Source organism: Dama dama, chromosome 14 (genome assembly GCF_033118175.1).
Source record: "Dama dama isolate Ldn47 chromosome 14, ASM3311817v1, whole genome shotgun sequence".
Taxonomy (NCBI): Eukaryota; Metazoa; Chordata; class Mammalia; order Artiodactyla; family Cervidae; genus Dama; species Dama dama.
The window spans coordinates 39781045-39807752 of NC_083694.1; the positions used below are offsets into that span (position 1 = coordinate 39781045).

Here is a 26708-nt window from a genome sequence, read left to right on the forward strand (position 1 = left end):
CATTTATATCCTGATCTCTTGTGTGTGATCTGCTGTTTCCCCTCTGCTTCCCTTTCTATCTCACAATATGTAGAACATAGTTTTTCTCTCTACTGTGTTGAAATAACATGTGTAAAATTCTGTTTTCATCTCCTGTTCTGGGCACTTGGGTGACATTTTCAATCAATAAACTTGCATTATCTTCTGGGAAATTTCCTTATGTTACTTTGTTTATAATTTCCTTTCTTCTGTTTTCTTTGTTGTCTTTTCCTTGAATTTCTGTTTTTCAGTCTTTGACATACTGTATAGGACTTCTTATGAATGAATATTGTTTGTTTGTTTGTTTAGTTTTTTATATTTTTGCCACACTGTGGGGCCTGTGGAATCTTAGTTCCCCAAACTAGGGTCAAAAAACCTCATCCCCTACATTGGAAGCTCGAAGTCTTAACCACTGGACCACCAGGTAAATCCTCATATGAGACTCTTTGCTGGGTTTTTTTGTTTTTTGGTTTTTTTTTCATTTCTTTTTAAACTCTATTTTCTGGAATAGTTCTTCAGCTTATCTTCCAAACATTTTACTGAGTTTTTTGTTTCTATCATATTTTTATTTCCCCAAACCATGTTTTGTTCTCTGAATGCTCTTGTTAAACAGCATCCTGTGCTTGCCTCTTGTTCTGGCCCTCTTCCTTTGAAAATAATGATTGCTTCCTTTTAGTTTTGGACATTGCCCGCTCACTGATGCTTTCTGTTTTGCTGTGGTTGGTTGGTTGGTTGATATTTCTTTGGTCTTTCTCATGTATGAGGTTTTCCTCAGTAGTCATTGAATGTTCTGCTCATATGTAAGACTGGGGACTAAAATGCTAATTGGAAACTCTGAGCATGTGACAGGGACTTGTCAGTGACCTTCACTGTGGATGACATGCTGAGCCATTTGCTTGTAGAACCCTCAAGTCAGCATCTCTAGATCTTTCCTCCTGACCTCTTCACTCTTCCCGGGGAAAAGAGAGAAGGCTGGTGGCTGCCAGATTCCAGGAGCTGAGTCTGAGGAAGGCTGGCCTGTCTGCATAGAGCCCTTGTTTTCTGTCAGGCCCTGCCATCCTCTGCAGGACCTGGGACTCTCCAAACCCTTCCTCCAAGGATGCACGCATGTGTGCTAAGGGCTTCAGTCATGTCCGACTGTGTGTGACCCTGTGGACTGCAGCCTGCTAAGCTCCTTTGTCCATGGGATTCTCCAGACAAGAACACTGGAATGGGTAGCCATGGTCTCCTCCCAACCCAGGCATCTTCCCAACCCCGGGATTAAACCTGTGTCTCTTACGTCTCCTGCTTTGACCTGTATCCTCCAAGAATAAGTTGCTTGTTTCTGCTGGGGTTGGGAGACAGGAAGCAAGGATTGGCAAGATGCTTAATTGTGTCCAGAAGGACTTGGGGCCACAAATTCCTGATTTCACTGCCAGCTCAGGGTTGCTTCCTGGAGCATCATTTCCACCTGTCCATCTGTTTCTCCAGCTTCCTAAATGCCAATTCCACATCCTCTCCCATGTTCCCCATCGTTGTGGACTCGTGTTTTTAAAGCTCCCCTCTTCTCTCTGCCAGGAGGGAAAGGTAGATGCCTGAGTGCCTCCCCCATGTCCACCTAGAAGTACTGTCCCCAGGACTCCGAGTGACCTCGGAAGTCACACACTCCTGGGGAACCCCAGAGGTCACGGGTGAAGAAGACAGAGCTAGCATTTGTTCCCAGGCCTGGCCGTCACCCAGCCCCTGGCTCCTGCAGCACCCTGCCCTCCCTGCCCAGAAATCTGGACAGGCAGGAGTCATGGGGTCTGTTCCCAGAAGGCCAGGGTGGTTGGGGGCAGGGCCAGGCGCTGGACAAACAGATCAAAGGTGAGGCGCCTAGTCAGCCGGAGGACACGGAGTGCACCATGAGGTGGGTGGAAGCCCCCAGGACCTCCTTGGCAGGGGTGAGGGCTGAGAGCAGGCCTCACCGCCCCTGCCCTGCACTGCCCTCAGGCTGCTGGTCTTCCTGGGCCTGCTGTGGGGCTCAACGGCTGCGTCCTCGGGGCCGCAGTGGCCCAAGCCTGTGTTTGGGCGCCTGGCATCGCCCGGCTTCCCCGACAAGTACGCCAACAACCAGGAGCGGCGCTGGGCCCTGACGGCGCCCCCCGGCTACCGCCTGCGCCTCTACTTCACGCACTTCCAGCTGGAGCCCTCCTACCTGTGCGAGTATGACTTCGTCAAGGTGCCAGCAGGGCAGGCGGGGGGCTGGGACACCTGGGAGCAGGGTCTGAGCTCGGAGGGCGGGAGGGCAGTCAGGCCTGGCGTCGCGCCTTGGCTCCCTGTGACCCCTCGCCCCCCCCAGCTGAGCGCCGGGACCAAGGAGCTGGCCACGCTCTGCGGCTCGGAGAGCACGGACACGGAGCGCGCGCCCGGCAACGACACCTTCCGCTCGCCGGGCTCCAGCCTGGAAGTGACCTTCCGTTCCGACTACTCCAACGAGAAGCCGTTCACGGGCTTCGAGGCCTTCTACTCTGCAGAGGGTGAGCGGGGGGGGGGGTGGGGGGGGGGTGGGGGCGGGACTTGGTCTCCTCCCCACCCCCACTCCGGCCCCTGAGGCTGGCTTCATGCCAGACCAGCAGAAGAGTCCACACCTGGTCTGACATCATCACAATGCAAATATCCCTAACAGGCCATGACCTCTGCTCTAGACTAAGACCCCCTTCTGTGCCAGGTGCTAAGACTGAAGCCCTTTCTGTGCCAGGGACATCTTCAGGGGCCCCTGTGATGCAAGGGCCAGGTGAGCCCATTTGCAGATAGGCAGGTGAAGCCCCGCCAGCCTGAGTGCTGCATCTACATGTGGACTTTGATGCTTGATTTCAGATTCTGGCTCTTGCAGGGACTTGCTGTGTGGCCTTGGGCAAGTGGTTCAACCTCTATGTGTTTGTCCTGAGGCTGCTCTAAGAGTTCAGTGAAACCTGTATATAGGCCTACCCATTGGGTTCCCTTGCAGGCTGCTCCCTGCGCTGGCCTGGCTACGTGGAGCAGGACATTCATTGGTTTAAAAAGGGTGAAATTGAGGTCTCCCTCCAACTGTTGCAGGAAGGCCACAGTGACCTTTGTTTGGCCTCTAGCACTTGGCCAGGCACGAGCCACCTTCATTCCAGAGGAGGCTTCTCTCAGGGCAGCTGGGAGGCTGGGGACCTCTGAGCCCGAGCCCAGGCCTCAGTGATATCCCCTCCCCTTTCCTGCTGCCTGTCTGCCTGGCCCTCCCCCAGACATTGACGAGTGCCAGGTGCCCCCAGGAGAGACCCCCACCTGCGACCACCACTGCCACAATCACCTGGGTGGCTTCTACTGCTCCTGCCGTGTGGGCTATGTTCTCCACAGGGACAAGCGCACCTGCTCAGGTGAGCCACCGCTGGAAAGGGGGGAAGGGGGGGACACTATGTCTGGCCCAGCCCCCACTCTGCCCCAAGATACCACTGGCTTCTCAAGGCCATAGGTGCTCTGCCCAGGTGATTGAAGGGACCACTGGCCTTGGCCTTGTAGATACTTCTCCTAGGTGGTGGCCCCTTCTTGGTCTTTTGTCCCCTCTCACCATCCACCCATTCATCCTCTACCCATCTGTCCACTCACCCATCCATCTATCCATCTATCCACCCATCCAACTCTCCATCCATCTATCCACACATCCATCCATCCTTTCATCCATATTCTCCAATTCCTCACCCACCTCTGCCCTTCCTTAGCTCACTCTCATCCTCTTCAGCTCATTCACTTGGTGAGCATGTTTTAGGCCCTCACTCTGTACCTGGCCAGTCAGGGCTCACCCTCCCTGGGGTGGGAGGGCTCCAGGATGGAGGAGTGGGGGGGGGGGGGGGCCCAGGCCTGCTTCACACAAGCTTCCCTGCATGCAACCTCAGGGTGGGGGCAGGGCCTGCTCAAAGCTGCTGTTCAGTGCCCAGCCAGCCAACCCCTTTGTCCTCCACTGCCTGGATGCCCCTCTGCACCTTTGCCAGGGGCCTGGATGGAAAACCAGGGAGTGGGCAGCCGCATCCCTCGAAGCTGACCCTGCTCCCCCAGCTCAGCATCCCTCCCCCGTGTCTCTCCCTGTCTCTGTTCTCTTCCAGAGCAGAGCCTCTAGCCTCCCCTCTGGCTCCAGTCTGGGTCGGGCAAGTCTGCTGCTGCCTGCAGCCCCTACTGACCACCCCCTCGGACCTAACAATAAACGTGGCTCCACCTCCACCTGCTGCCTGTCTCTGGGGGGACAGCGGGGGAGGGCTGTGATGTGCTCCCTGGTCCCTCTCCTCTTCCATCCTCATCTCAGCCTGAGGGGCCTCAATTGGTGGGGCGGCCCCCTCCACGGGGCCACAGGCTCCTTGGCCAGAAGGGCTTGCTCTGCTTGCTTGTTTTGATGGTGGGGCTGTGAGGCCCAGAGAGGGACATAGGCTTGCTTGAGTTCACACAGGGCAGCCAAGCTCTTGCTGCTCCCCTACCAGGAACCCCAGGACTGAGCTCAGAGCATCCTTGGGTCCACTTCTTGTTCAAAGGGCAACTCAGGTCCTGTGTGTGCTGGGCTGAGGGAGTCTGACCCAGAGCAGAGAGGCCAGGGAGGTAGTGATGGATGGGAACTGATTGCCCATCAACTCACTGATGGGTAATCTGGTCCGCCACATCTGGGGCTGACTGCCTCTGCACCCTGGGAAGCCGCCACGTAGAAGAAGAAAGGCGGTACTGGGCTCCTACTTCCTGAAATGTCCCCTCCCCCCACCACCTGAGGGAGGGGGCAGGACTCTCCCATGAGTGAAGCCGACTTCCCTCTTCAAAGGCAGATTCAGTTGTTTCAATGGGGAACGTGGGCACGAGACTCATCTGTGATCAATGTGGACTTGAACTTCCCTCAACTGCCCCCCAGGGCAGAGCCTTGATCCAGGGAAGGTGGGTGGGGGGGAGGGCCCCAGGGAGGCTGGGCTGGACTGCCCAGGCCTGGGGGTACAGGTGGGTGGGAGTCCCGTGGCAGATGAACTTGGGGGTTGCTAGAGTCAGGGGTGGGTGGGTGACCCTCAGTCCAAGGAGATACCTCTCCTCCCATCCACTCCCCACCCAATTCCTGGGGAATAAGGAAAGTCCCCTTTTCTTCTCTTGGTGCCTTCTTCCCCCTGGGCAGATCCCACACCCCTCACTCCTGGAACTGGGACTCTGGCGCAGTGATCCCTGCAACGGAAGCCTTGGCCTAGGGCCCCCATCTTCCCTGGGGGTGTGAGTGCAGCCCCTGGAGAATGTACACTGAACTGTTGCCCGTGTCAGCTGAAGCCTGGAAGCCAGAGGAACCCCCTCCCTAAACTGTCCCTTCAGCCCCTGGGTGGGGTGTCCCATCTCTGGAGGAGCCTCTGGAGCTGGTGTCTGAGCTAGACCAGTAGCCTGAGCCAAGCTGCTGTGCCTGGCTCACCCTGCCTGTCCTCCCCCCTCTCCCCAGCCCTGTGTTCTGGCCAGGTCTTCACTGCCCGGTCTGGGGAGTTCAGCAGCCCTGAATACCCGCAGCCATACCCCAAACTCTCCAGCTGCACCTACAGCATCCACTTGGAGGAGGGATTCCATGTCATCTTGGACTTTGTGGAGTCCTTTGACGTGGAGACGCACCCTGAGACTCTGTGCCCCTACGACTCCCTCAAGGTCTGGTTCCTCTGGCCCCCACCTCACCCTGGCCCGGGAGGTCCTGGGGTGACGGGTATCTCTCCGCTTTCAGATTCGAACAGACAAGGCAGAATACGGCCCGTTCTGTGGGAAGACATTGCCCGGCAGGATTGAAACCAACAGCAATACCGTGACCATCACCTTTACCACCGATCAGTCGGGGGACCACATGGGCTGGAAGGTCCGATACAGCAGCACAGGTGAGGGCAGGTAGGGGCTCTTCCAGAAGCATCAAGGAACCACATGGGATGGAACTCTTCCTGGTTGGGCCCCGGAAACTGGGAAGGAAAAAGTTTTCCTTAACCTGATCAGTGTCCCTGGCTGAGTCTGAAAAGCAAACTGACAGGTTAATGGGAAAAAGCATACTTGTTCATTTCATGTAAGTTTCATGTGGCACCAGGGCTTCCCTCGTGGCTTGGGTGATATGAATCTGCCTGCAATGCAGGAGGCCTGGGTTCACTTCCTAGGTCAGGAAGAGCCCCTGGAGAAGGGAATGGCAACCCACTCCGGCATTCTTGCCTGGAGAATCCCATGGACAGAGGAGCTTGGTGGGCTACAGTCCATGGGGTCACAAAGAGTTGGACACGACTGAGTGACTAACGCTCCACACACACTCCACATTTTACATGGTACAGGTACCTTCCTAAGGAAATGAAGACCCAGAGAGACAGCTATGTACTTCTGTGCTGGGTCTGCTGAGGAGTGTGACAGGCTGAGGAATATGAAGTAAGGGTGGTGAACTGGGGGAAACTTGTTCAGCCACTCAGTCATGTCCGACTCTTTGCAACGCCATGGACTGCAGCATGCCAGGCTTCCTTGTCCATCACTAACTCCTGGAGCTTGCTCAAATTCATGTCCATCGAGTCGGTGATGCCATCCAACCATCTCATCCTCTGCCATCCCCTTCTTCTCCTACCCTGGGAAAGCCCAGCATCAGGGTCTTTTCCAATGTCAGTTCTTCAGATCAGGTGGCCAGAGTATTGGAGCTTCAGCTTCAGCCTCAGTCCTTACAATGACTCAGATGTAGCCAGCCCTGTTTGTCAGGATTCTTCTTGGCATCCCTTTGTTTTTGGTGATAAGGTTTCCCTCTGAGTGTAGGGAAGACACCTGTCACACAAGGGTCTTATAACCTGCTTCAGGGGAGAAGGGAGAGGCAGAGGGAGGAATATAGAAGGGTGTTGTCCCAAGGGCAAGGGAACTGTTACGTGCAAAAGCCCAGAGGCTCCATCTTTCTTGGTGTGAAGCTGCATTGGGTGTGATGGGGTAGGCAGAAATGGAGGCTCCAGTCACAGAGGGTTTGGATGGGGCATCTGCAGCTGGGGCTTCACTCTGCCTCCCTGATCCGTCTCCACCCTCCAGGCCTCTTTCCCCTCTTTCCCCACCTCTTCCTCATGATAGACCCTCACACACTGGACAGTTCTTGGTACTACCTCCTTAGACACAAGTCCAAGTCCCCCATCTCCTGGGCACTGACCACTGGATGTGACTGTCCCCCTGAGAGTTGACACTGTCAGCCAACTGGTCTCTCAGGATGTTTTTGGAAGGACCGAGTAACTGAACTGGAGAAGCTCCAAAGCAAAGTACTTGCAGCCCAAGCCGTGCTGAGAGTGCAGGCTGAGGGTCAGGCTGCCCAGCTTGATGTCCCAGCTGTAGTGCCACCTGCTTCCTGGCCATGTGACACTGAGCCTCTTAACATAACTTTCCTAAGACGTGCTGTCTCAATTATCCAGTGAAGGATAACATCTCCGTGGAAAGGTGGGGGTTGGTGGGTTAATGCAGAAGGCATGGAGTCTGTGTGAAGGAGGCATTAATTTTTAAAATGAGTTTGGATTAACAAAGATTAACCTTTGGGCCACCTCTGTTGGACATGTGGGAAAGAATGAGAGCCTGGTCAGGAGGGCAGAGACTGGCACTTTGGAAGCTTTTTTTTGGATGTGGGCCATTTAAAAAGTCTTTATTGAATTCGCCACAATATTGCTTCTGTTTTTGTTTTTTTGGCCCTGAGGCATATGGTATCTTAGCTCCCTGGCCAGGGATCGAACCCACATCCCTCTGCGCTGGAAGGTAAACTCTTAACCACTGGATGGCCAGGAAAGTCCCAAACATTTCATTTTTTAAAGGCCTTTTGTTTTCCTGTGGGTCAAAGTAATAAAATTTCTAAACCTGGAGTACTGGTTTCGGAGTGAGTAGGAGGGAAAAGTCAGGTTTGCCAGGCTGGTGAGTGAGAAGGGGCCGGCACACGGCCTGGCAGTGTGTGTGAAGGAGGCTGTGAGCAAGGCCCTGGCCTGGGATTAAGATGGCCTTAGGAAGCCCTGGGATGTCCCTGGAGACTCTGGCGCCTACCTGGGACTGAGAGTTACCCGGGGACATAGAGATCGGCTGCTGGAGGAAGTGGGGGACAGGCAAATGGCCTGTGTGGGCTGAGGGGTGGCCTTGGGGGATTGTCAGCCATGGGGGATGGGATGAAGGCTTGGGGTGATAACAGGCCAGGGTTTGGGGGTCAAAGTGGAAGCCAGTCCTGAGCCCTGTGGGCAAGTGCTCATGAGGGACAGGAGAGACTTCCCAGGTGCCAGTCTGGCTCTGAGCCACGAGGTCTGCTGGGAGGGTTCCCTGGCTGCAGCCACCTCCTGCCTAGTGCTTATTTCCTGGTAACTCAACCGGTAAAGAATCTGCCTACAATGCAGGAGACCTGAATTCACTTCTTAGGTCAGGAAGATACCCTGGAGAAGGAAATGGCAACCCACTCCAGTATTCTTGCCTGGGAAATCCTACAGATGGAGGAGCCTAGCGGGCTACAGTCCATGGGGTTGCAAAGAGTCGGACACAACTGAGCAACTAACACTTTATTAGCAAAGCACGTTCGTCTGTGCTTCACACTCAGTCCTCAAAAGCCCCAGCAGGTGAGCAAACAGTCTCATGAGGCTTATGGATGAGGAAACTGAGACTTTCCTATGATTTAAATGCATGTGGTCCAGCTCTTCCCCCCAACCCCCGCCCCGCCTCTGTTACGCTCCCCCAGTTCTCAGCAGTGTGTGTGAGGCGCCTGGCAGGGAGCAGACACGCCCTTTGCCATGACCATGCTCCCTTACTACATGCCTGACTTTCTTTCTATCACTTTGGCTGAAGCCCAGGCCAGACAACAAATCCTAATTTGTACAATAAGCAATGGAGAGTTTAATCTTGCCTTTGGATTTAAATCTTAAGAACTCTATCCCACTTGTGGCAAGCTCTCTCTACACGTTAAGTGTTTCACTTATAAATCAAGAACTTCTAATTGTTCAATTCAGACTTGCCTGCTGTAGACCACAGCCAAACCCATGTCTCATTTCCTTGCTCAGCTCAGCCTTGCCCTGATCCATTGGCGCCACCTAATGGCCACATCTCCCCTGTGCAAGCCAAATACATCCTGAAGGATCACTTCTCGGTCTTCTGCGAGACTGGTTATGAACTTCTGCAAGTAAGTTAATGTAAAACTGCTAACTGCAACCACAGTCATATTTATATCAGCAAGTATGTGAAAGGAAGATGGGAAAACAGCTGTTGTCGGCATGGTGGTTTCTTTTCCCTGTGATTAAACAAAATTCAAAGAAACGATACATTTGCTAAGAGAAATGGCTATAGAAAAATTTCTATTCTTAGGAATTCTGCTATTTTTAAAAAAACATTTAATTGATTAATTTGTTTATAGCGGTGCTGGTTCTTCCTTGCTGCTCAGGCTTTCTCTAGGTGCAGCAAGCAGGGGCTACTCTCTAGTTACTGTGTGTGGGCTTCTCTTGCTGTGGAGCACAGGCTCTTGAGCACAAGGATGAAGGGCTTAATTGCTCTGCAGCATGTGGAATCTTCCTGGAACAGGGATTGAAACTACATCTTCTGCATTAGCAGGAGGATTCTTAACCATTGAACCACCAGGGAAGTCCCAGAACTCTGCCATTTAAAAAAGCTTTGTCTTGGGGAAAGCTGGTGACATAAATGAACACCTTTTCTCAGTTCATACACATTACTGCAGCTCTTGGTAAAGCAGTTGAAATGTTTGCCATTGTGCTCTATGTTATCACCTTGCATTAAATCAAACTCCTCCTCCTGGTCAAATGACCTTTACATGAAACAACTCCTGGGCGCACAAAAAATTAAGCAGCCCTTGGAAATAGTATATTCTGCAGAGTTATAAACAGTGACCACTGTTAAGGGAGAGGGAGGATAATTTCAAAAAATGCTTAGTGTGTTGCTTTAGGGGCACAGGTAGGAGATTAACATGTCCTCTTTATGTTCTTCAAAATTGTCATTGAATCCCAATGGTAAAAAGTAATAACATTGAAATGATAGCTGGCTATGCAATCCAGTCCTGTGGAGGGGGAAAAAATGAGACGCTTTTCTCAATTTGCAAACTTCTGGGCAGGCTCTTCCCATAGCTCCTTCAACTGCAAACCTGTTTAGTTTTTCTTTTTAAATAAACATCTATGTAACATCTAGTTTTATCAACCATCATCTTTAAAGAGATATATATATATATATTTGCCATGCTTTGTAGTTTGTGGTTCCCCCACCAGGGATTGAACCCAGTCCCTGGCAGTGAAAGCTTGAAGTCCTAACCATAACCACTGCACTGCCAGGGAAGTCTGTCCTTTTTTTTTTTTTAGTATTTCCTGTTCAGTCTCTGATGAAAAAAAAAAAAAATCATCCTGCTCTCCTTTGAAGCATAAAGCTTCTGTCAAAGCCACCTTCTTTCACTTCAAGTCTGCTTTAGAAAAATACCTCAGGACTTCCCTAGTGGTCCAGTGGTTAAGAATCTGCCTGTCCATGCAAGAGACACGGGTTCAATCCCTGGTCCGGGAAGATCCCACATGCTGTGGAGCAACTAAGCCTGTGTGCCACAGCTCCTTAGCCCATGCTCTAGAGCCTGTGCTTTGCAACAAGAGAAGCCATTGCAATGAGAAGCCTGCTCACTTTAACTAAAGAAAGCCTGTGCACAGCAATAAGGACCCAGCACAGCCAAAAATAAAGTTTTTTTAAAAAGAAAAATACCTCAATGTCAAAAATGTCCCTCTAAATGATACTAGCAATGGAACCGATTGAGAACACCCATGTGAAGCTTAAGGGAGTATTTTAAATGACTTTCCTCCAGCTAATAGCTGCTGGCTAGAAAAATCCAGACACATTCATTCCATGCCTGATCAGGTTGACCTTTCCCAGACTTCTGACCATCACCCTTTGGCACTTAAATGGTGCAGCATCAGCAGGAACTTGAGATCTGACATGTTCTTGGATTAAAATGGAAAGCAAAAACAAAAACTGCGGCAAGAGGTCAACATCTTTAAGAAAGAGACACACGCATAGATGACATCCCAAGCACAGACATGTATCAAGGTAGCTGGGCTGTGTGTCATGTGGGTTCATCACTCTCCTTGGGAGCATCTCTCGAAACACCAGAAGAGGAACTACTGTGGGACAGAGCTTTGAGGAGTGCTTTCATGATGAAAACAAGGAAAGTAATGTTTTCTCAATTCTTTAGGGTAATTTACCCCTGAAATCATTTGCTGCGGCCTGTCAGAAAGACGGATCTTGGGACCGACCGATGCCAGAGTGCAGAAGTATGTGTGTGTGACCACAACGCCCGCAGCTGCTTCTGGTCTTTTTAGAAAATGATTTTATCTATCAGGGCTTGAACTCCAAGTTTGCTTCTCCTACCCAGTGTCTAGGTGCACTCTTACGTGGTTAAAATGGGACCATGCTACTAGGAAAATTATTTGCTTTAGTATATTCAAAAGTACTTTTCTAAGTGTAAGTGAAGTCGCTCAGTCGTGTCAGACTCTTTGAGACCCCATGGACTGCAGCCTACCAGGATCCTCAGTCCATGGGATTTTCCAGGCAAGAATACTGGAGTGGGTTGCCATTTCCTTCTCCAGGGGATCTTCCCGACCCAGGGATCGAACACAGGTCTCCCGCATTGTAGGCAGATGCTTTACTGTCTGAGCTACCAGGGAAGCCCTTTTCTAAGTATAAAGTACTCATCAAAGATGGGGAATAGAGAAAAATTACAAACATTGTAATATTCATAATCTTGCTGTTATCAGTATAACCACTGTTGGTATTTTGTTATATATCTCTTCAGTTAGACATATCACACATGTAAACATGTTCAGGCCACCATTTGATGCAGATAATTGTGGTGTGTGTATGTATATATACACGTACATACACACAGACATATATCCACATCAAACTGGGATGACACTGTCCATTACCATTTTGTGAACTGAGTCATGTATCTAATGAATTATCATGTTACATGTTCAGTTCAGTCACTCAGCCGTGTCTGACTCTTTGCAACCCCATAGACTGCAGCACGCCAGGCTTTCCTGTCCATCACCAACTCCCAGAGCTTGCTCAAACTCAACGTCCATCGAGTTGGTGATGTCATCCAACCATCTCATCTTCTGTCATCCCCTTTTCCTCCCATCTTCAATCTTTCCCAGCATCAGGATCTTTTCCAATGAGTTAGTTTTTCACATCAGGTGGCCAAAGTATTGGAGTTTCAGCTTCAGCATTAGTCCTTCCAATGAACATTCAGGACTGATCTCCTTGTAGTCCAAGGGACTCTTAAGTCGTCTCCAACAACCCCAGTTCAAAAGCATCAATGTTAGTGGAAGTAACAAATTTACAAAACAAAAGTGAAAACCTCTCTTGCCCAAATCCTCAAACTATTGATACCTTTAGGACACTGGGGTCCATTCCTTCACATCATTCTTTATCTCCTATGCTATTCATACTAATGTATTTCACTATTACATACTTTTGAACCAAAGTTGGATTCTCAATCTGACTGCAGTTTACCCTTCCCCTCCATAATTGCTGGGCTATCTTTCCACATTGATTCAAGCATTAATAGAGCTCCTCATTCTTATTAATGACTGTCTAGTAACCCATGAGACCTACCTATGATTTTCAGTCCATGTGATCTTTATTTCCAGTATTTTACCATTACAGATGTTGCTGTATTTAATACCTCTGTACCTATATGTTCTCATGTCTTGTTCAAGGGTTACTACAAAATTCCTAGGGGAATTTAAATATTTTCATCTCCAAAATTTATATTCCTGTCAGACTACCAATTTTTAGTTTAAAAAACAGTAAGGAAGAGCTGGCACTAAGGGAGTGTTAGAGTAAGAGGTATTGGGTGTGAGCCCTGATTCTGCCACTTCTGTGGTTATGGGCATATTACCTGTGGAGATATTAGACAATGTGGACTAAGCACTTGGCACAGAGCCAGATACACTATTAAGTTGCTGAAAACCAAGTATTTTTTAGTATCCACAGAAATACAATTTTTGTTTTATTGTATACAAAACTATGACTTTTAGACTGATACCACTTTCTCACAAACCGGTTATTTCACATTAATGTCCAAACAGGTATGAACTCCAACCCAAACTCAAGGTAGCGTGACTTCTAGGTCTTCTAAAAAGCTAAGGATCATAACAAGCTGAGTCCTTCAGTCTTTGTGTTGTTCTACCTTTAAGGCTAACCAAATTGCACCAGCTTACATGGAGCCAGACTGTATATGCCACCTGCAGGCCATGCTGTTTTCTTCTGTTGCTATTTTGTTGCACGAGGAGATATTCAACAAATGCCAACCACTTTTTTTACATGTGAGAATGCTAAGTCCATCCAAATAGTTTCAAATCCCCTTCCTTTAGGGAAAGCATCCTACCCTCCTTGCCCAGGGCCTTCACTTCAACCTAGCCATTTATTGAGGGATAGGAAGGAGTGATACTTTAAAACCACACTTAAGGTGATGCTCATTTTCAGAGATGAAATGATGTCCACCTTGAACATGCCTTCAGGTTACAGCATCACACAGCCAACCATCATCACAATCTCCACACATTATTTTAATGTTAGAATTCAGTACAAACTGACTTCTCTCTCCCATTATTTATTAGTTGTGGACTGTGGCCCTCCTGACAATCTACCCAGTGGCCAGGTGGAGTACATCACGGGTCCTGCAGTGACCACATACAGGGCTGTGGTTAAATACCGCTGTGATGAGTTCTACACAATGACAACCAACGATAGTAAGCAAACTGTTCCAAGTTGGGGGTGGGTGATATTTGGAACCTAAGCCCTCATGATCTGAAAATAAACTTACCCAACATTTTTGGCTAAGGCTAGGCAAAAGATTAAAAGGCACGTCTCCCACCTGCTAAGTGAAATATTGCAGGTGAAGTGACTTTAATGTCAATTTGCAAGAATCTGAAAACAGATCTTATCTAGTAAATGACTACCACAAACACACAATATATTCCAAATGGTTTAATTTAACAAGTCAAAACCTTATCATTAAGCACTTGAGATCTTGATACATATTCAAGTTACACATCTAAAAGGTTTCCACTTTGCAAGCAAACATGGTAATGCAGAGACCTCCTATTTATGAAATCATGTAAAACGGTTATTCAGACACCTCTATTTCCCACTGATGCTCAAGAATCAACATTTTCCAAGGGGGTATTCAAGCAAATGACAAACACCGTTTACATGCAGTTAAACATTTTTGTTTTTCCAATGATTTGCAGGTAAATATGTGTGTGAGGCTGATGGATTCTGGACGAGCTCCAAAGGAGAAAAATCACTCCCAGTCTGTGAGCCTGGTAATGGATACATTTATACAAGAGATTTGTAATTGATGGAAAGTAGAACTGAAGACAGTAAGCAGCGCTTTAGCTGTGTAGGCAGAAATGTAACTTCAGCACTTGGCTCTTAGACCAACTTATTATTTCCAAATAGTATGTTCTCATTACCCCTTTCCATATGGAGAGGTTTGTTAGGTGCTGACTGCATCAGTCATTTGATTATTTTTGACCTTACAACTAGGCAAGCATAAAAAATTAAATACTTAAAATTATCTTGAACCATTTATACATTTATAAACATGAGTTCTTCTGTTACGTTTCTTCTCTATAGAAATGCTATTACCAAAGCCATAACCTCAAAGCTAATAACCTCATTATTTCCCTAAGCAATTGTTTCCAATGACATCTAGTTTTTAAACATTAATGCAATTTGCCTTTTAATAGTACTTAGAAAAAGTTTTTACCAGAATTGGCTCTGAAGATATAGTTGACAAAAAAGAAAAAAAGTTAGAAAAGTAACAATATATCCATTACCCCTGCTACTGGGTTTATTTAGTCTTCTCAGTTGACACACTGTTTGTAAGCTTTCATAAGAGTATTCTGCCACAAGAGGAAACATATTTGTTACATTAATAAGTATATTCAGTTAGCAATATAAAGTCTAGTGTCTGGAAGGAACAACTAGACCAGAAATAATTCCTGAAACTGAAGGTTCCTGGCTACAACTGTAACATTCTTATTTTTAAAACATTTAAATGTTCAAAGGTGAAAGTAGTCTGCAAATCCTATGATATTGACCCGAGTTTCTGCTTTCCCAGAACTACATGGTAGATACCCCATTTTACAAGCAGGAAAATAGAAGCAAATCATATGATATTGACCCTAGTTTCTGCTTTCCCAGAACTCATGGTAGATACTCCATTTTACAAGCAGGAAAATAGAAGCAATGGACTTAACAAAGTCCAGTGTCTTTTTCTACTATCCATTTGCAATTCACTTCCTGCGCATACCAGCTCAGACAATTCCTATTAGCCCTACTGAACACTTCCCAGTCCTAAGACCAAGTTACTTTGGCAAAATGAATTAGCTTCTACAAATTAATTTTCACTCACTTCATTTTCTGAGGAGCTAAGAAACACCAAATGGTTTTATCAGATCTTTGAACAATGTTTTAAGCAGTAAAACAACATAAACTACACTCACTTGCCTGTATAGGTGGACAAACACCAATTTGTGTGATGCAATCTTTGGCTGACATCAAACATGAGTAACTGATAACTTCAAAGTGGTAATAATTGGAGAAAAACACCATCAGGTTTCTGTAAAGGCTCTATACATCTGCTTCTTTCCCCAGTGTGTGGAATATCCACTCGTACTACAGAAGGTCGTATATATGGAGGACAAAATGCAAAACTTGGTTATTTTCCTTGGCAAGCGCTGTTACTAGGTAAAACCATGGCAGCAGGTGCACTGCTGCACGACAACTGGATCCTAACGGCTGCTCATGCTGTTTATGACCAAAGAGAAGATGCTGCCTCCCTGCAGATCAGAATGGGGGCCCTGAAGAGAATATCACCTAATTATACACAAGCCTGGGCCGAGGCCATTTTTATACATGAAAGTTACATTCATGATGCTGGTTATGATAATGACATAGCACTGATTAAACTGAAGAACAAAGTTGTAATCAACAGCAACATCATGCCTATTTGTTTGCCAAGAAAAGAAGCGGAATCTTTCATGAGAACAAATGACATCGGAACTGCATCTGGATGGGGATTAACCCAAAGGGGGTTTCTTGCCAGAAATCTAAAGTTTGTTGACATACCAGTTGTTGACCATCAAAAATGTACTGCTGCCTACGAAAAGAAGTCCTATCCAGAGGGAAGGGTAACTGATAACATGCTTTGCGCTGGCTTGCAAAGTGGGGGCAAGGACAGCTGTAGAGGTGACAGTGGGGGGGCATTAGTGTTTCTAGATAATGAGACCCAGAAGTGGTTTGTGGGAGGAATAGTGTCCTGGGGTTCCATTAATTGTGGGGAAGCAGATCAGTATGGGGTCTACACCAAAGTCATAAACTACATTCCCTGGATCAAGAGAATTATTAATAGTAATTTTTAACTTTGTGTCTTCAGTCAGTACGTGCTTCTTTGTTTTAAAAAAATACCCGTAAAAGATCTTAGCGGCAAATTGACCTGAGAAACATGAACACGAGCGCTGCTGATCCACCCCACCCGACCCAGACTGCAGGTGAGCCTGCCTATCAGGCACGTGTCCACTAGCCACTTTTCCACCACTTAACTCTGTGATTCAAGGGGACATAAGCCACTGTAGTGATACTCATCTTGGCCAATCCATTACAAACTCATGGATTAAATCTGCACTTACTTAACGAAGTCCAGTGTCTTTTTCTACTATCTATTTGCATTTCTGGAAATTTCCTGTTCATGTTCTTTAACTGTTTTTGTATTTGTTCTTATTGATCTGAGAGTGTTACATATTACAGCAGTATTGGTTCATGAGTTACTTTGAATGTTTTTCTTGGGTAGATAAATTGGAAATAGCAACACTTTGGCCTAGGTATAGACTGATTTCCATGTTAAAACCAACACTATAATTTTTTAATTAGAAAAAACTGCCAAACAAAGAACACGAACAGCACTATTTCACATCGTCAAAGACAACAGACTTTCTAAAGGACAATCTGGCAATATATTTCACAAGTCTTAAAAGCATGCATAGTCTTTGACCTGGTAATTACAATGCTAAGATTTTAATTTAGCTGTGAGAATATTCCTAGCACTTGGAAATAACCTAAATAATGTTCAAATTCAGAAGACAGTTAGTTGAATCAAAAGTGGCATTTCCATAAGATGAAATACATTAAAAATAAATGGTGGTATTATTGGTAAATGTAGTGTTTTTTTCTTCTTACCACAAACATGAAATACTTGGGTACACTTTAAAAAATAGATTACAGATCATATAACAGCTGAGTACAGAACTTAAATACACAGTTAAGAGTTACTCTCCTAGTAATCAACAACAAAAAATTATTCTAATTATCACATACATCTGAATTACTATGTACTCAACATCTTTTTCCAAAGGACAAAATTTGAGCCCTGACCTAACCTTGAAATATTTCATTTAATTGGCCTCCCTAAAAAGTTTTAACACCTAACACTCAACAAAATTTCTCATTCTAGCCAGAGTCACCATCATTATGTAGAAATTCACTGTGATTTCAACTAACTTCTCTTGTACATATAAAGTGCAACTTCTAGAGACTCACTTTTTAAAGGTAACTTTCCAGCATCTCTGTCACATAAATAAAGAAACTGTATTTTTCCAGTAAGACTCCAGACACTAAACTGTGGTGGCAACAAAAATTTTTATTCAACTGGTTCAAAAAAGTTTTTAGAATGAATGCATTTAGATGACCAAATAGACTTTAAAAACATCTTTGCCAAATAGTTTACTTCTAAACTTCAATTTTTTTTTTTTTTTAGGGTAGAATTAAATACCCATAGCTATGTAGTACCATAAACATGTTAACAGAAGGCTACTCAACATTGAAAGCCTTCTAAGACTGGTAACTAGATTTATACAAGTGTAAATAAGGGATTAAAACCATGCCATTGACAAAGTTAACTTACCCCTGGGCTTCTTGAAGGCTTGTCAGTTTAGTCTTTGGAGGTCCCCGAATACCATTTTAAGTGTTACCATGTTACTGCTGCTGAGTAATAGTGCAAGTGCTAAAATGCAAAATTCAGATGGTACAGGGTTTGGAAATCATGCAATTTAGATGCAGAAAAAAAAAAAAAATTAAAACAACGCAAGATCCTTTACAGAGGAAACTGAATAAAACAATGTGGCGACCATAAGCCTAAAAGACGACTTCATTTATAAGTTTAAAACACATAACTTGCAAAATGACAAACCTATTTATCATAATCTAATTAGATAAGGGCATTAGGTAAATTATCAACACAAAAACTGTTACATTCTTCCGCTAGAAAAGGAGCTCTCACAGAAGTTAGTTACATTTTACGTACAATAGAGAATCAATATATTATTGCTTTTACATACTTAACAATGCACTGTGAGAGTCTTGAGTCTTGTAGATTTATTCAACATTAATCTATTTCCCCACCTTTGGAACACAAAGCCCCTTTCACTTAACACTTCCACAGACAGACAACCCACCCTGCTAGTTCTTAAAGCTATCAGGCTTCTTAATGGATTTCAGGCACAAGATAATTTATGGTTTCTTCTACTTTATCCCTATTGCAATTAATTCCACTTTTCAAATCCCCAACTAGAAAGGTGCTGATATTCCCTTCATTTCAATTGATAGGCTTTGCTACAAAGCATTTTAAATTAACATTGCTTTGCCCACTCCTTCAAATAAGAATATTTTTAGAAGGATGATTTCCCAATGGAGATTTATACAGGCCATGTAAATAGAACATCACCCAAATGCACAGAGGCACTAAGAAAAAGCTGGAGGGTACTGCTTACCATTTTAGGTGCGGTCACCCAGACTTATTAAAAACTAGATTGGAAAAAACAAAAAACAAAAAAAACTTTTCACTTTGGACAATGCAAGAACAAATAGCAATTAAGTCTGGGTATCAGGTGTCAATGCATGACAGGTGATGAATCCATTTGACTTGAGACAACTTTTCAAATAAGTTTATTTGAAGCAAAATAAACTATTGCCAAGAAACTTTATGAAAGTTCCATCTCAAAAGGGTCAAAAAAAGGGGAATTAACTGCTATGAATTCTTTGCATTCAGGGCTGCAAAACAAAGACACATATTATTTAAATCAGTTTTATTTAAGAATTTCCAACAGTGACAACTCTTATAAAAAGCATCCAAGCACAGGACACAGAACTGCAGCAAACAGCATTCTTATGGGTAGCTAACAGACATGAGAACTTCCACCCTGCTTTGAGACACCCGGAGCTCACTGGTGAACTCTGCTTCCAAGTACTCCTGCAAAGCACACCACAAGCTCAGTCCATGTTCTCAACCCATCAGCTTCAGTTCACATTACCACACTTACAGATCAGTAACAGAAGAGAACACACACCATACAGCATTCACAGCAGTTGACAAAAGGGTAGGGGAAATACAAGTATCGTTTCACTTAACACATTCAGCTAACGTGGGTCATCTAAGAACAAAACTCACTTAAAAGTCTTCCAACAGATGTGGATGTCCTTTGAATGCAAAAACATTCGTACGTTATTTGCTATCCTTGCTCTCTGCACACTCTCTCACCAAAGCCACAGGATTGAGAGACACATCTCGCCAAGTTAAAAAATATCCATTATGCACCACCAAGTCTCTGCACGCGCTCTCTCCTTTTCTCGCTCATACTAGCCTCTCATGCCTCGGCACCACCATCAATCCCACACAAGGTTTCAAAAGTTCAAACAGCCTTCTGGTTCCATATCACAGCCTTGCGTTCATAGCGTTGATACGACTCCATGAAATAAAGAGTAGCGGATAAAAATGGGACACCCACCGTCAAAGACGCAGCCTGCGCAGCATGATGGCGAGTTCTTGAATGAGAAAGCATGTAGACAGAAGTATTCCTATGGCAGAATATTTACAGCACTACTTTCAATGAAGTGCTTCTTCCATAAACATTTGAAATGAGATGAACTGCAGAGATTAAATGAAGGCTTCATATTGTACTTTTGTATATGAAGGGAGACAAGTGTTAAAACAAAAACAAAAACAAAACAAAAAAAAGAACCAAGCACTGTGACACCTTCATCTCCAAAGAGGAGATTTTCCTAAGGAAAAAAAATCCATATGGCGGGGTTCAAATTAAAACAAGGAGAAAAGAATGTAGTTCTAATCAATGGTTTCCATTTTGAACATGCAAAGAATTCACTTGACAAGTCCAGGGATAAAATATTACAGGAGAAACCCTTTGATATCAATTGTAGTGTGTTGGTTTACCAATCAGGCAAACAGCAGTTCACGTTCAAACACTCAATATTTCAACCCTTTATGTAACAAAACTTATAAAATTCCTTTAGCTCTTCCTCTTTTTCTAAAGAAAAATGTCAAAAATACTGCTGAATATACTCCACACTGAACAAACCAATTTTGAAAATTCTTACATATGTTATTTTACAATATACTTACCATGAGTTTAGAAAAATTTGAATTCCCACCAGTATACCAACTAACCGTAACCCAATGTCTACATTCCCCAGCCAGAAGATTTAGAATCCATGCTAGAGCCGAAGCCTCCATTAAAACCACTGCCTGACCCTGCATTTGATGCTGATCCCCAACCAATTGCTGCACCTGAATTAGAACCACTGTAAGAGTTATTTCCAGAACCAAAAGCCTGATTTGGCTCCCTCTGCATGTTGCCTTGGCTTTGGTTATTACCTGATGGGCCAGACTGGTTCTGCTGACTGGCTAACATGCCCATCATACCCCAGCTGCTCTGCAGAGCAGCCTGGGCTGCAGCCATCATTGCTGGGTTAATGCTAAAAGCACCAAAGTTCATCCCTCCACCCATATTACTACCCTGATTGTTTCCCAAACCCGCTCCACCCCCTCGACTGTTTCCAAATCCACCCTGATTCCCAAAGCCACCTGGATTACCACCAAATCTTCCACTTCTTTCTAACTGTCTATTGCTATTGTGCTTAGGTTCAGCATTGGATATATGTACGCTGATTCCTTTAATGATCAAGTCCTCTCCACAAAGAGACTGGGCAACCTATAAAAAATAAGGGATGTAAATAGAGGAGATTAAACCGTTGATTCATACAAAGTAGCAATAAAACTTAGATTTCAAGCCATCATCTAAGCTGCAGAAAAAAATCAGCAAGGAGCACTTATTTCATTTAAACCCATAAAAGAGCCTTTAGCTTTAGTAATGGCAGCAGGGATTTTTCCGTTCATTTTCAAAGGATGTGTAACACTCCCACTTAAATGTCACATATTAAAAAAATACCTAAGGGGTTTATCACAAATATTCAGGCCCAAATACAGGGTCAGAGAGCTTAGCTAATAAGGATGGTAATTAGCTGGAAGGGCAACATTCAACAGAAATTACCTAACTAGCTGGGGCAAAGTTATTAAGAGAAAAATACCTGATCATCTGCAAACGTAACAAAGGCAAAAGCCCTGAACGGTTTGGGGATGAAGACATCTACCACTTCTCCATACTGGCAAAAGAACTGCCGCAGTTCATCAGCAGTCATGTCCTCTGTACAACGCCCAACAAACACCTTTCTGCTTCTCAAAGGCTCATCTGGGCTTTGCTGATCAAATCGAAAGGAAGAAAACCATCAGAAATATTTTACAAGCAATGAAAACAGCATTCTGGTAGAGGATGTAACACAATCTATCTGCCTTTTCTTTAGGTGAGTGCTTAAAAAGTAGGTACATTCTTTCTTTTTTGTAGTATAGCACATCTCCTTCTTGAAAGACTTCAATGCTTTAAATTTTAAAGCTGATGAAAGTATATTTGGATTAAGGAAAGGTGATGAATTAGAAATGTCCTGGCAAAGAGGATAATGTTCCAAATCAGCAAGTCTTGCTTGCTTGGAATAAGTAAGGCTTTTGTAACAAGATCAACATATTCTAATTGTCTTTGTTAATACTAATAAGATCAATATATTCTCTTTGTTAACATGTAAGAAATTGCTAATTCATTAAAAATAACAAAAGAATAAAATGAATAACATTTGATTTTGGAGGAGCAATAAACTAAGTATTTCAAACAAACATATAAAATATTCAGCATGCATTAAGGTCCTGAGACTTTTAACAAAAGATTTCAAGAACACACCCTGCCACATTTTCCAACTGCAATGTTTTATTTTACAGTGTCTTCTAAGTAAGTTTGTCACCACAAATGGCCAAAGCAGAGAAAACAAGAGCAAAGTACCTTAGAATTTGGAAGTTTACAGTCACACCATCGTCCATCTATCATATGTCGTTGTGACATTACTTTCACCTGGGTTTCATATTCCGTGAAGCGAACAAAGCCAAACCCTTTTGAATGACCAGTTTTAATATCCTTCTTGACCTAGAAAAAAAATCACTTAAATTCACTAAATCTACACACACATATAACCAACCCAGAGTACACACAGGAAGGGAAATAACATAAACCAAATTTCTTTTCGGCACCCATTATGCATACATGTAATAAATATTAATATCACCTACTGATCATGAAGGGTAGCATCACTAAAACAAAAGGAATTCTGGACGCTCATTCACTGAAAAACTGTTACGTGAAATCAAAGCTTACCTGAACCATAAGAACTTCTCCAAAGGTACTGAAGTAATCTTTCAGATCCTGTTCGGTTGTTTTCCACGGGAGACCCAACACTATCAAATCAGACGTTTTCTGGACCGCTCTTTTCACTTTCACTGCTGATGAAGCATCTGTTTCATCCATTTTTCTTTTGTTATCTAAACAAAATGAGCAGAAATCTTTTAGAACATTTAACACTTTAAACACTTCACCCCCTTCATGCAGAATGAGAAAGAAAAACATTCTAAGAACAGTAAGACACTGGAAACTTCTGGTAAAGAGCTAACATCTTTAGCTCTTTGGACAGAATAAGGCTTGAATAAGCGGCTCGGTTGCTTTTCTGGAGCCAATCTGGGGATCCTAACCTCTGGTTCTGTAACAGCTCAAGATTACAACTGTATGTTCTCCCGTCTCAAAAGATATCAAAACAAAAGTCCTTTATTTTCACTTTAAAATACATTAAGGAAGGGAAAAAAACAGGTTGAAAAACCATGGTACTATCTTTGTGCCTATTAAATATATTTTCTCGATTATTTTAATGTCTATAATCTGACTACCAAAAAATTAGCAACTGTAATCTCCAATTATAGATTTTTAAGGATGATTTCAGTTTTTCTGTTTCATGTCCAAACTTTCAACATCAAACTCATATTAACTTTATAATAAACAAACAGAAACTTAAGATTATTTAAAAAAAAAAAAAAAACAGTATTTGGAAGGGTAGAGAAACTCAATGATTTTTGGACAAAAGACAGACCATTTTTTGGAGTCGTTACATTCACAGCAAAATCGAGGAAAGCAGATTTCCCACATACCCTTCCCTCTACACGTGCTGAGCCCCTTCCCATTATCAAAATCCCCTACCAGGGTGGTACATTTGTTACAATTATTAACCTACATCAATACATTACTATCTAAATGACATTTCAAATTTGGGTAAATATTTATCTACAACCAATGGATCAAGAAACTGCACACTAAAAAAAAAAGTTGATTCTAGTAAAATTTTTCTTGATACATGAAAAAATTTCTTGAGGCAACATCTTAAGTACTGACCAAATAGTACACCTTTGCTGCAATATTAAGTTATAATAAAAGTAACACAGAGATCTATGAACCAGCACAAAGGACCTACTGACAGAAATGTACTCAGTCCCTTGGCACACTTCTAAATCTTCATGCTTCCTTCTAGATTAAAACCGTCACTGATAAGACACAGTGAGAATAAGCCCAGATCTAAAACTATAATTAGGACTGAACTAATTAAAGATTTGGGCTATTGCAACTGATGTTCATTTAAGGGGGGGGGAAGAAAAAAGAAAGAAGTAAGACTGGCTGAATGAACGACGTAGCTTGCAAGGATTAAGACAAAACCAAAATATTGAGGCACTTCAGAAGACTTTTCAACAGACTGACAGAACTGCAAAGCATTCTTAATTTCTTAAATTTGGCAATAGTTCAGCAAAATTAGTGCAGATAATTATTTAAACACATAGTTTTAAAAACAAGTTCTGTATTCCAATTTTCACTCATTTAGTGGTCTTCCCAAACTTGTCTGATAGTAACTTTTAAAGAAATACTTGGGCTGTAGGAGACGGTTCACCACGAAGAGACCATGATCTATGTTTGGGAACGAGATACAAATCTATACTTTAGCATCATTGCAAAACCAAATGGCAACAAACCTTTGGGATAGTTGACAACATACACCAGATTCCCCCAGCCAGCATCGGGGGCGTGCAGAATTCCTTCTACCAGACGAACACCTCTCATACACTGAGACACTGGATTCCGGTAGCGCAGCCCACATGCCCCTGGAAACTGGGCTGTAACCGTGGACAGCAGCACTGTCCCATCGTCTTCCGATGGTATTTCAATGGGCTCGTCATTCTCATCTTCTGTTACCCGAATATATTCAGACATCTTTGTTTCTCTTAAAGGGAAAAGAGATACAAATGACTTAACACCTGTGGTCAAAGTAACTGTTTCCTTATCCCAGCTGATTTATACCACTACGTCACTGTGACTTCTAGAAAAATTCTCCGGTGTTTGGATTCTTACAGGTGTTGGTTATCCCCGAAAAACGAGGACGTAAAGGCAAGATAGTTATTAAAATGTAATGCCTCGCTAGTTCATTAAGTATTTGATGAATGCCTACTATACATCAAGTGCTGCCACTGTGAAACTAGTCTCAGTAGCACGGGGCGGGGAGTGGGGAAAGCAGGAGAAAGATCGCAAGCAAGTACTTATTTTATTACAATCGTGATAAATACTACTGGAATATAGTCAGAGGGTGTATGGGGAGAACCTAAGCTGGTTGAGATGTGTGTGTGTGTACAGGGGTGTCAAAGTGACTTCCCTAAGCAAGCGATGCAGAAGCTGAGTCTTGAGGACTGAATAGGAGCAGTGAGCCAGCCGAAGAGAACGGAAAAGTTCCTCCCTGTTCCAGGTTGTGGGGTGTCCAGAGGCTCTCCAAACTTGAGCCGCAGGGACAGCGGCGACGGGTCCTTTGCGACGCGGGCCGCCGCCTCCCAGAAGCCAGTGCGTGACAACCAAGGGAGGAGTTTCTAAGCGCGGCCGGGGTGGGACCGCTGAGGCATCAGGCCCTAAACTCCGTCCCGGTGCAAAAGTACGAAGGCACAAAGCAATGCCCGCGCCGGGAAGCCAGGCCAAACCGCTGCCTCGGGCTGCACGGCTGCGTGGGCCCAGCACCCCAGCTCAGGCGCCAGCTGCCACCCCGCGCCAGGCCCTAACGTCGCTCCCACGCGAGTCCGCTCCGGCAGGACCAAGCAGGCCTGGTCTCACGACTCCCTTTCCGGGGTGGGGGCCGCCCCGTCGCGGGAGCCGAGGCACACAGGGCGTCCTTAGTGAGAAGCATCTGCAACTCACCCGCTAGGCCGCTGCTAGGAAGCCCGACAGTGAGACTGAAGCAGGGAGGAATCCAAGAGCAGCCCAGCTACCACTTCGCTCCCACAAAATGGCGCTAGGGCCGCCTCCTCCCCCTTCGGCCATCGTCCTCTCCCACCGGCTTCCCGTCCACAGGTGGGGGGGACCGCCGCACAGAGATAACGACCCTCTCCCCAGAGAGGCAGAACCCCCCCTCCCCGCAGAGTGAGCACAGGCAGTGAACTTGAAGGCTACAAGGAGGCCGGCACCTAGGCCAGAAAGGCTAAAAATGAAAAAAGTGTAGATGGGTAGACTTTTACCTCCCCCCACGTAGCGTAACAGATGGCTTCGCCCGACCAACGGCCGGCCCTGGGTCTCCGCCGGAGCTCGCGCACTTTTAAAATGCGCGAGACTAGCGCAGGGGCTGGGCCGGCCCGGGAGGGGCGGGGCGGGGCGGGGCGGGGCGGGGCGGGGCCGGACCCTGCTGGGCTGGGCTGGGCTGGGCTGGGCTGGGCTGGGCTGGGCGGCGCTGGGCGGCGCTGGGCGGCGCTGGGTGGGGCTGGACTGGGCGGGGCGAAGGTCCTTAGGCCATCCTGACCCTCGAGAGACTGGGAGAAGGCTGTTGAGCCCAAACCAGTTTTAACCTAAAAAGCCCAGCCAGGTGCGTCCTCTCTTCTCCGGCAGTCAACCTCCACACCTGGAGAGAATAACTTTGTTCTAAATAATAGCAATCATAGCGCCTACTGTGTACTGCTGCTGCTGCTGCTGCTAAGTTGCTTCAGTCGTGTCCGACTCTGTGCGACCGCATAGACTGCAGCCCACCAGGCTCCCCCGTCCCTGGGATTCTCCAGGCAAGAACACTGGGGTGGGTTGCCATTTCCTTCTCCAATGCATGAAAGTGAAAAGTGAAAGGGAAGTTGCTCAGTCGTGTCCGATTCTCACCGACCCCATGGACTGCAGCCTACCAGGCTCCTCCATCCATGGAATTTTCCCGGCAAGAGTACTGGAGTGGGGTGCCATTGCCTACTCCGTACTGTGTACTAGGTGCTACCTAAGTCATCACGTATTTAATTACCCCCAACAGTCTTGAATAGTAGGTGCTATTGGTGTTATCCACATATACAGGTGAGGACCAAACTGAGACACAGAGAAGCTCAGTATCTTGCATAAGTAAGGTCAGATGCTCAGCCGTGTCCAACTCTTTGCCACCCT

At 45.4% G+C, this 26708-nt stretch overlaps 2 protein-coding genes across 9 annotated transcripts; one reads left to right on the forward strand and one right to left on the reverse strand.

Annotated features, from left to right (window-relative positions):
- Positions 1-1901: 1901 nt before the first annotated feature.
- MASP2 (MBL associated serine protease 2) lies at positions 1902-16421 on the forward strand. Its single transcript, XM_061159778.1, has 11 exons — positions 1902-1906; positions 1990-2218; positions 2339-2516; positions 3252-3383; positions 5453-5649; positions 5723-5870; positions 9009-9127; positions 11180-11258; positions 13611-13742; positions 14244-14318; positions 15655-16421. The coding sequence occupies exons 1-11, from the start codon at positions 1902-1904 to the stop codon at positions 16419-16421; spliced, it is 2061 nt and encodes a 686-aa protein (XP_061015761.1).
- Positions 13966-25643, reverse strand: TARDBP (TAR DNA binding protein). Of its 8 annotated transcripts, none has more exons than XR_009695807.1 (9): positions 25500-25643; positions 24296-24543; positions 22605-22768; positions 22236-22376; positions 21436-21606; positions 19839-21059; positions 18825-18858; positions 17960-18058; positions 13966-14315 (listed from the first exon to the last, which is right to left on the reverse strand). XR_009695807.1 is itself a non-coding variant. In XM_061160415.1 (6 exons), the coding sequence occupies exons 2-6, from the start codon at positions 24531-24533 to the stop codon at positions 20529-20531; spliced, it is 1245 nt and encodes a 414-aa protein (XP_061016398.1). In that variant the 5' UTR covers positions 24534-24543; positions 25500-25643; the 3' UTR covers positions 19125-20528. The 8 variants fall into 8 exon arrangements, 1 of the variants encoding a protein (XP_061016398.1); XR_009695803.1 differs by having other exon boundaries at positions 13966-15675; XR_009695805.1 differs by having other exon boundaries at positions 15504-18058.
- Positions 25644-26708: the final 1065 nt, after the last annotated feature.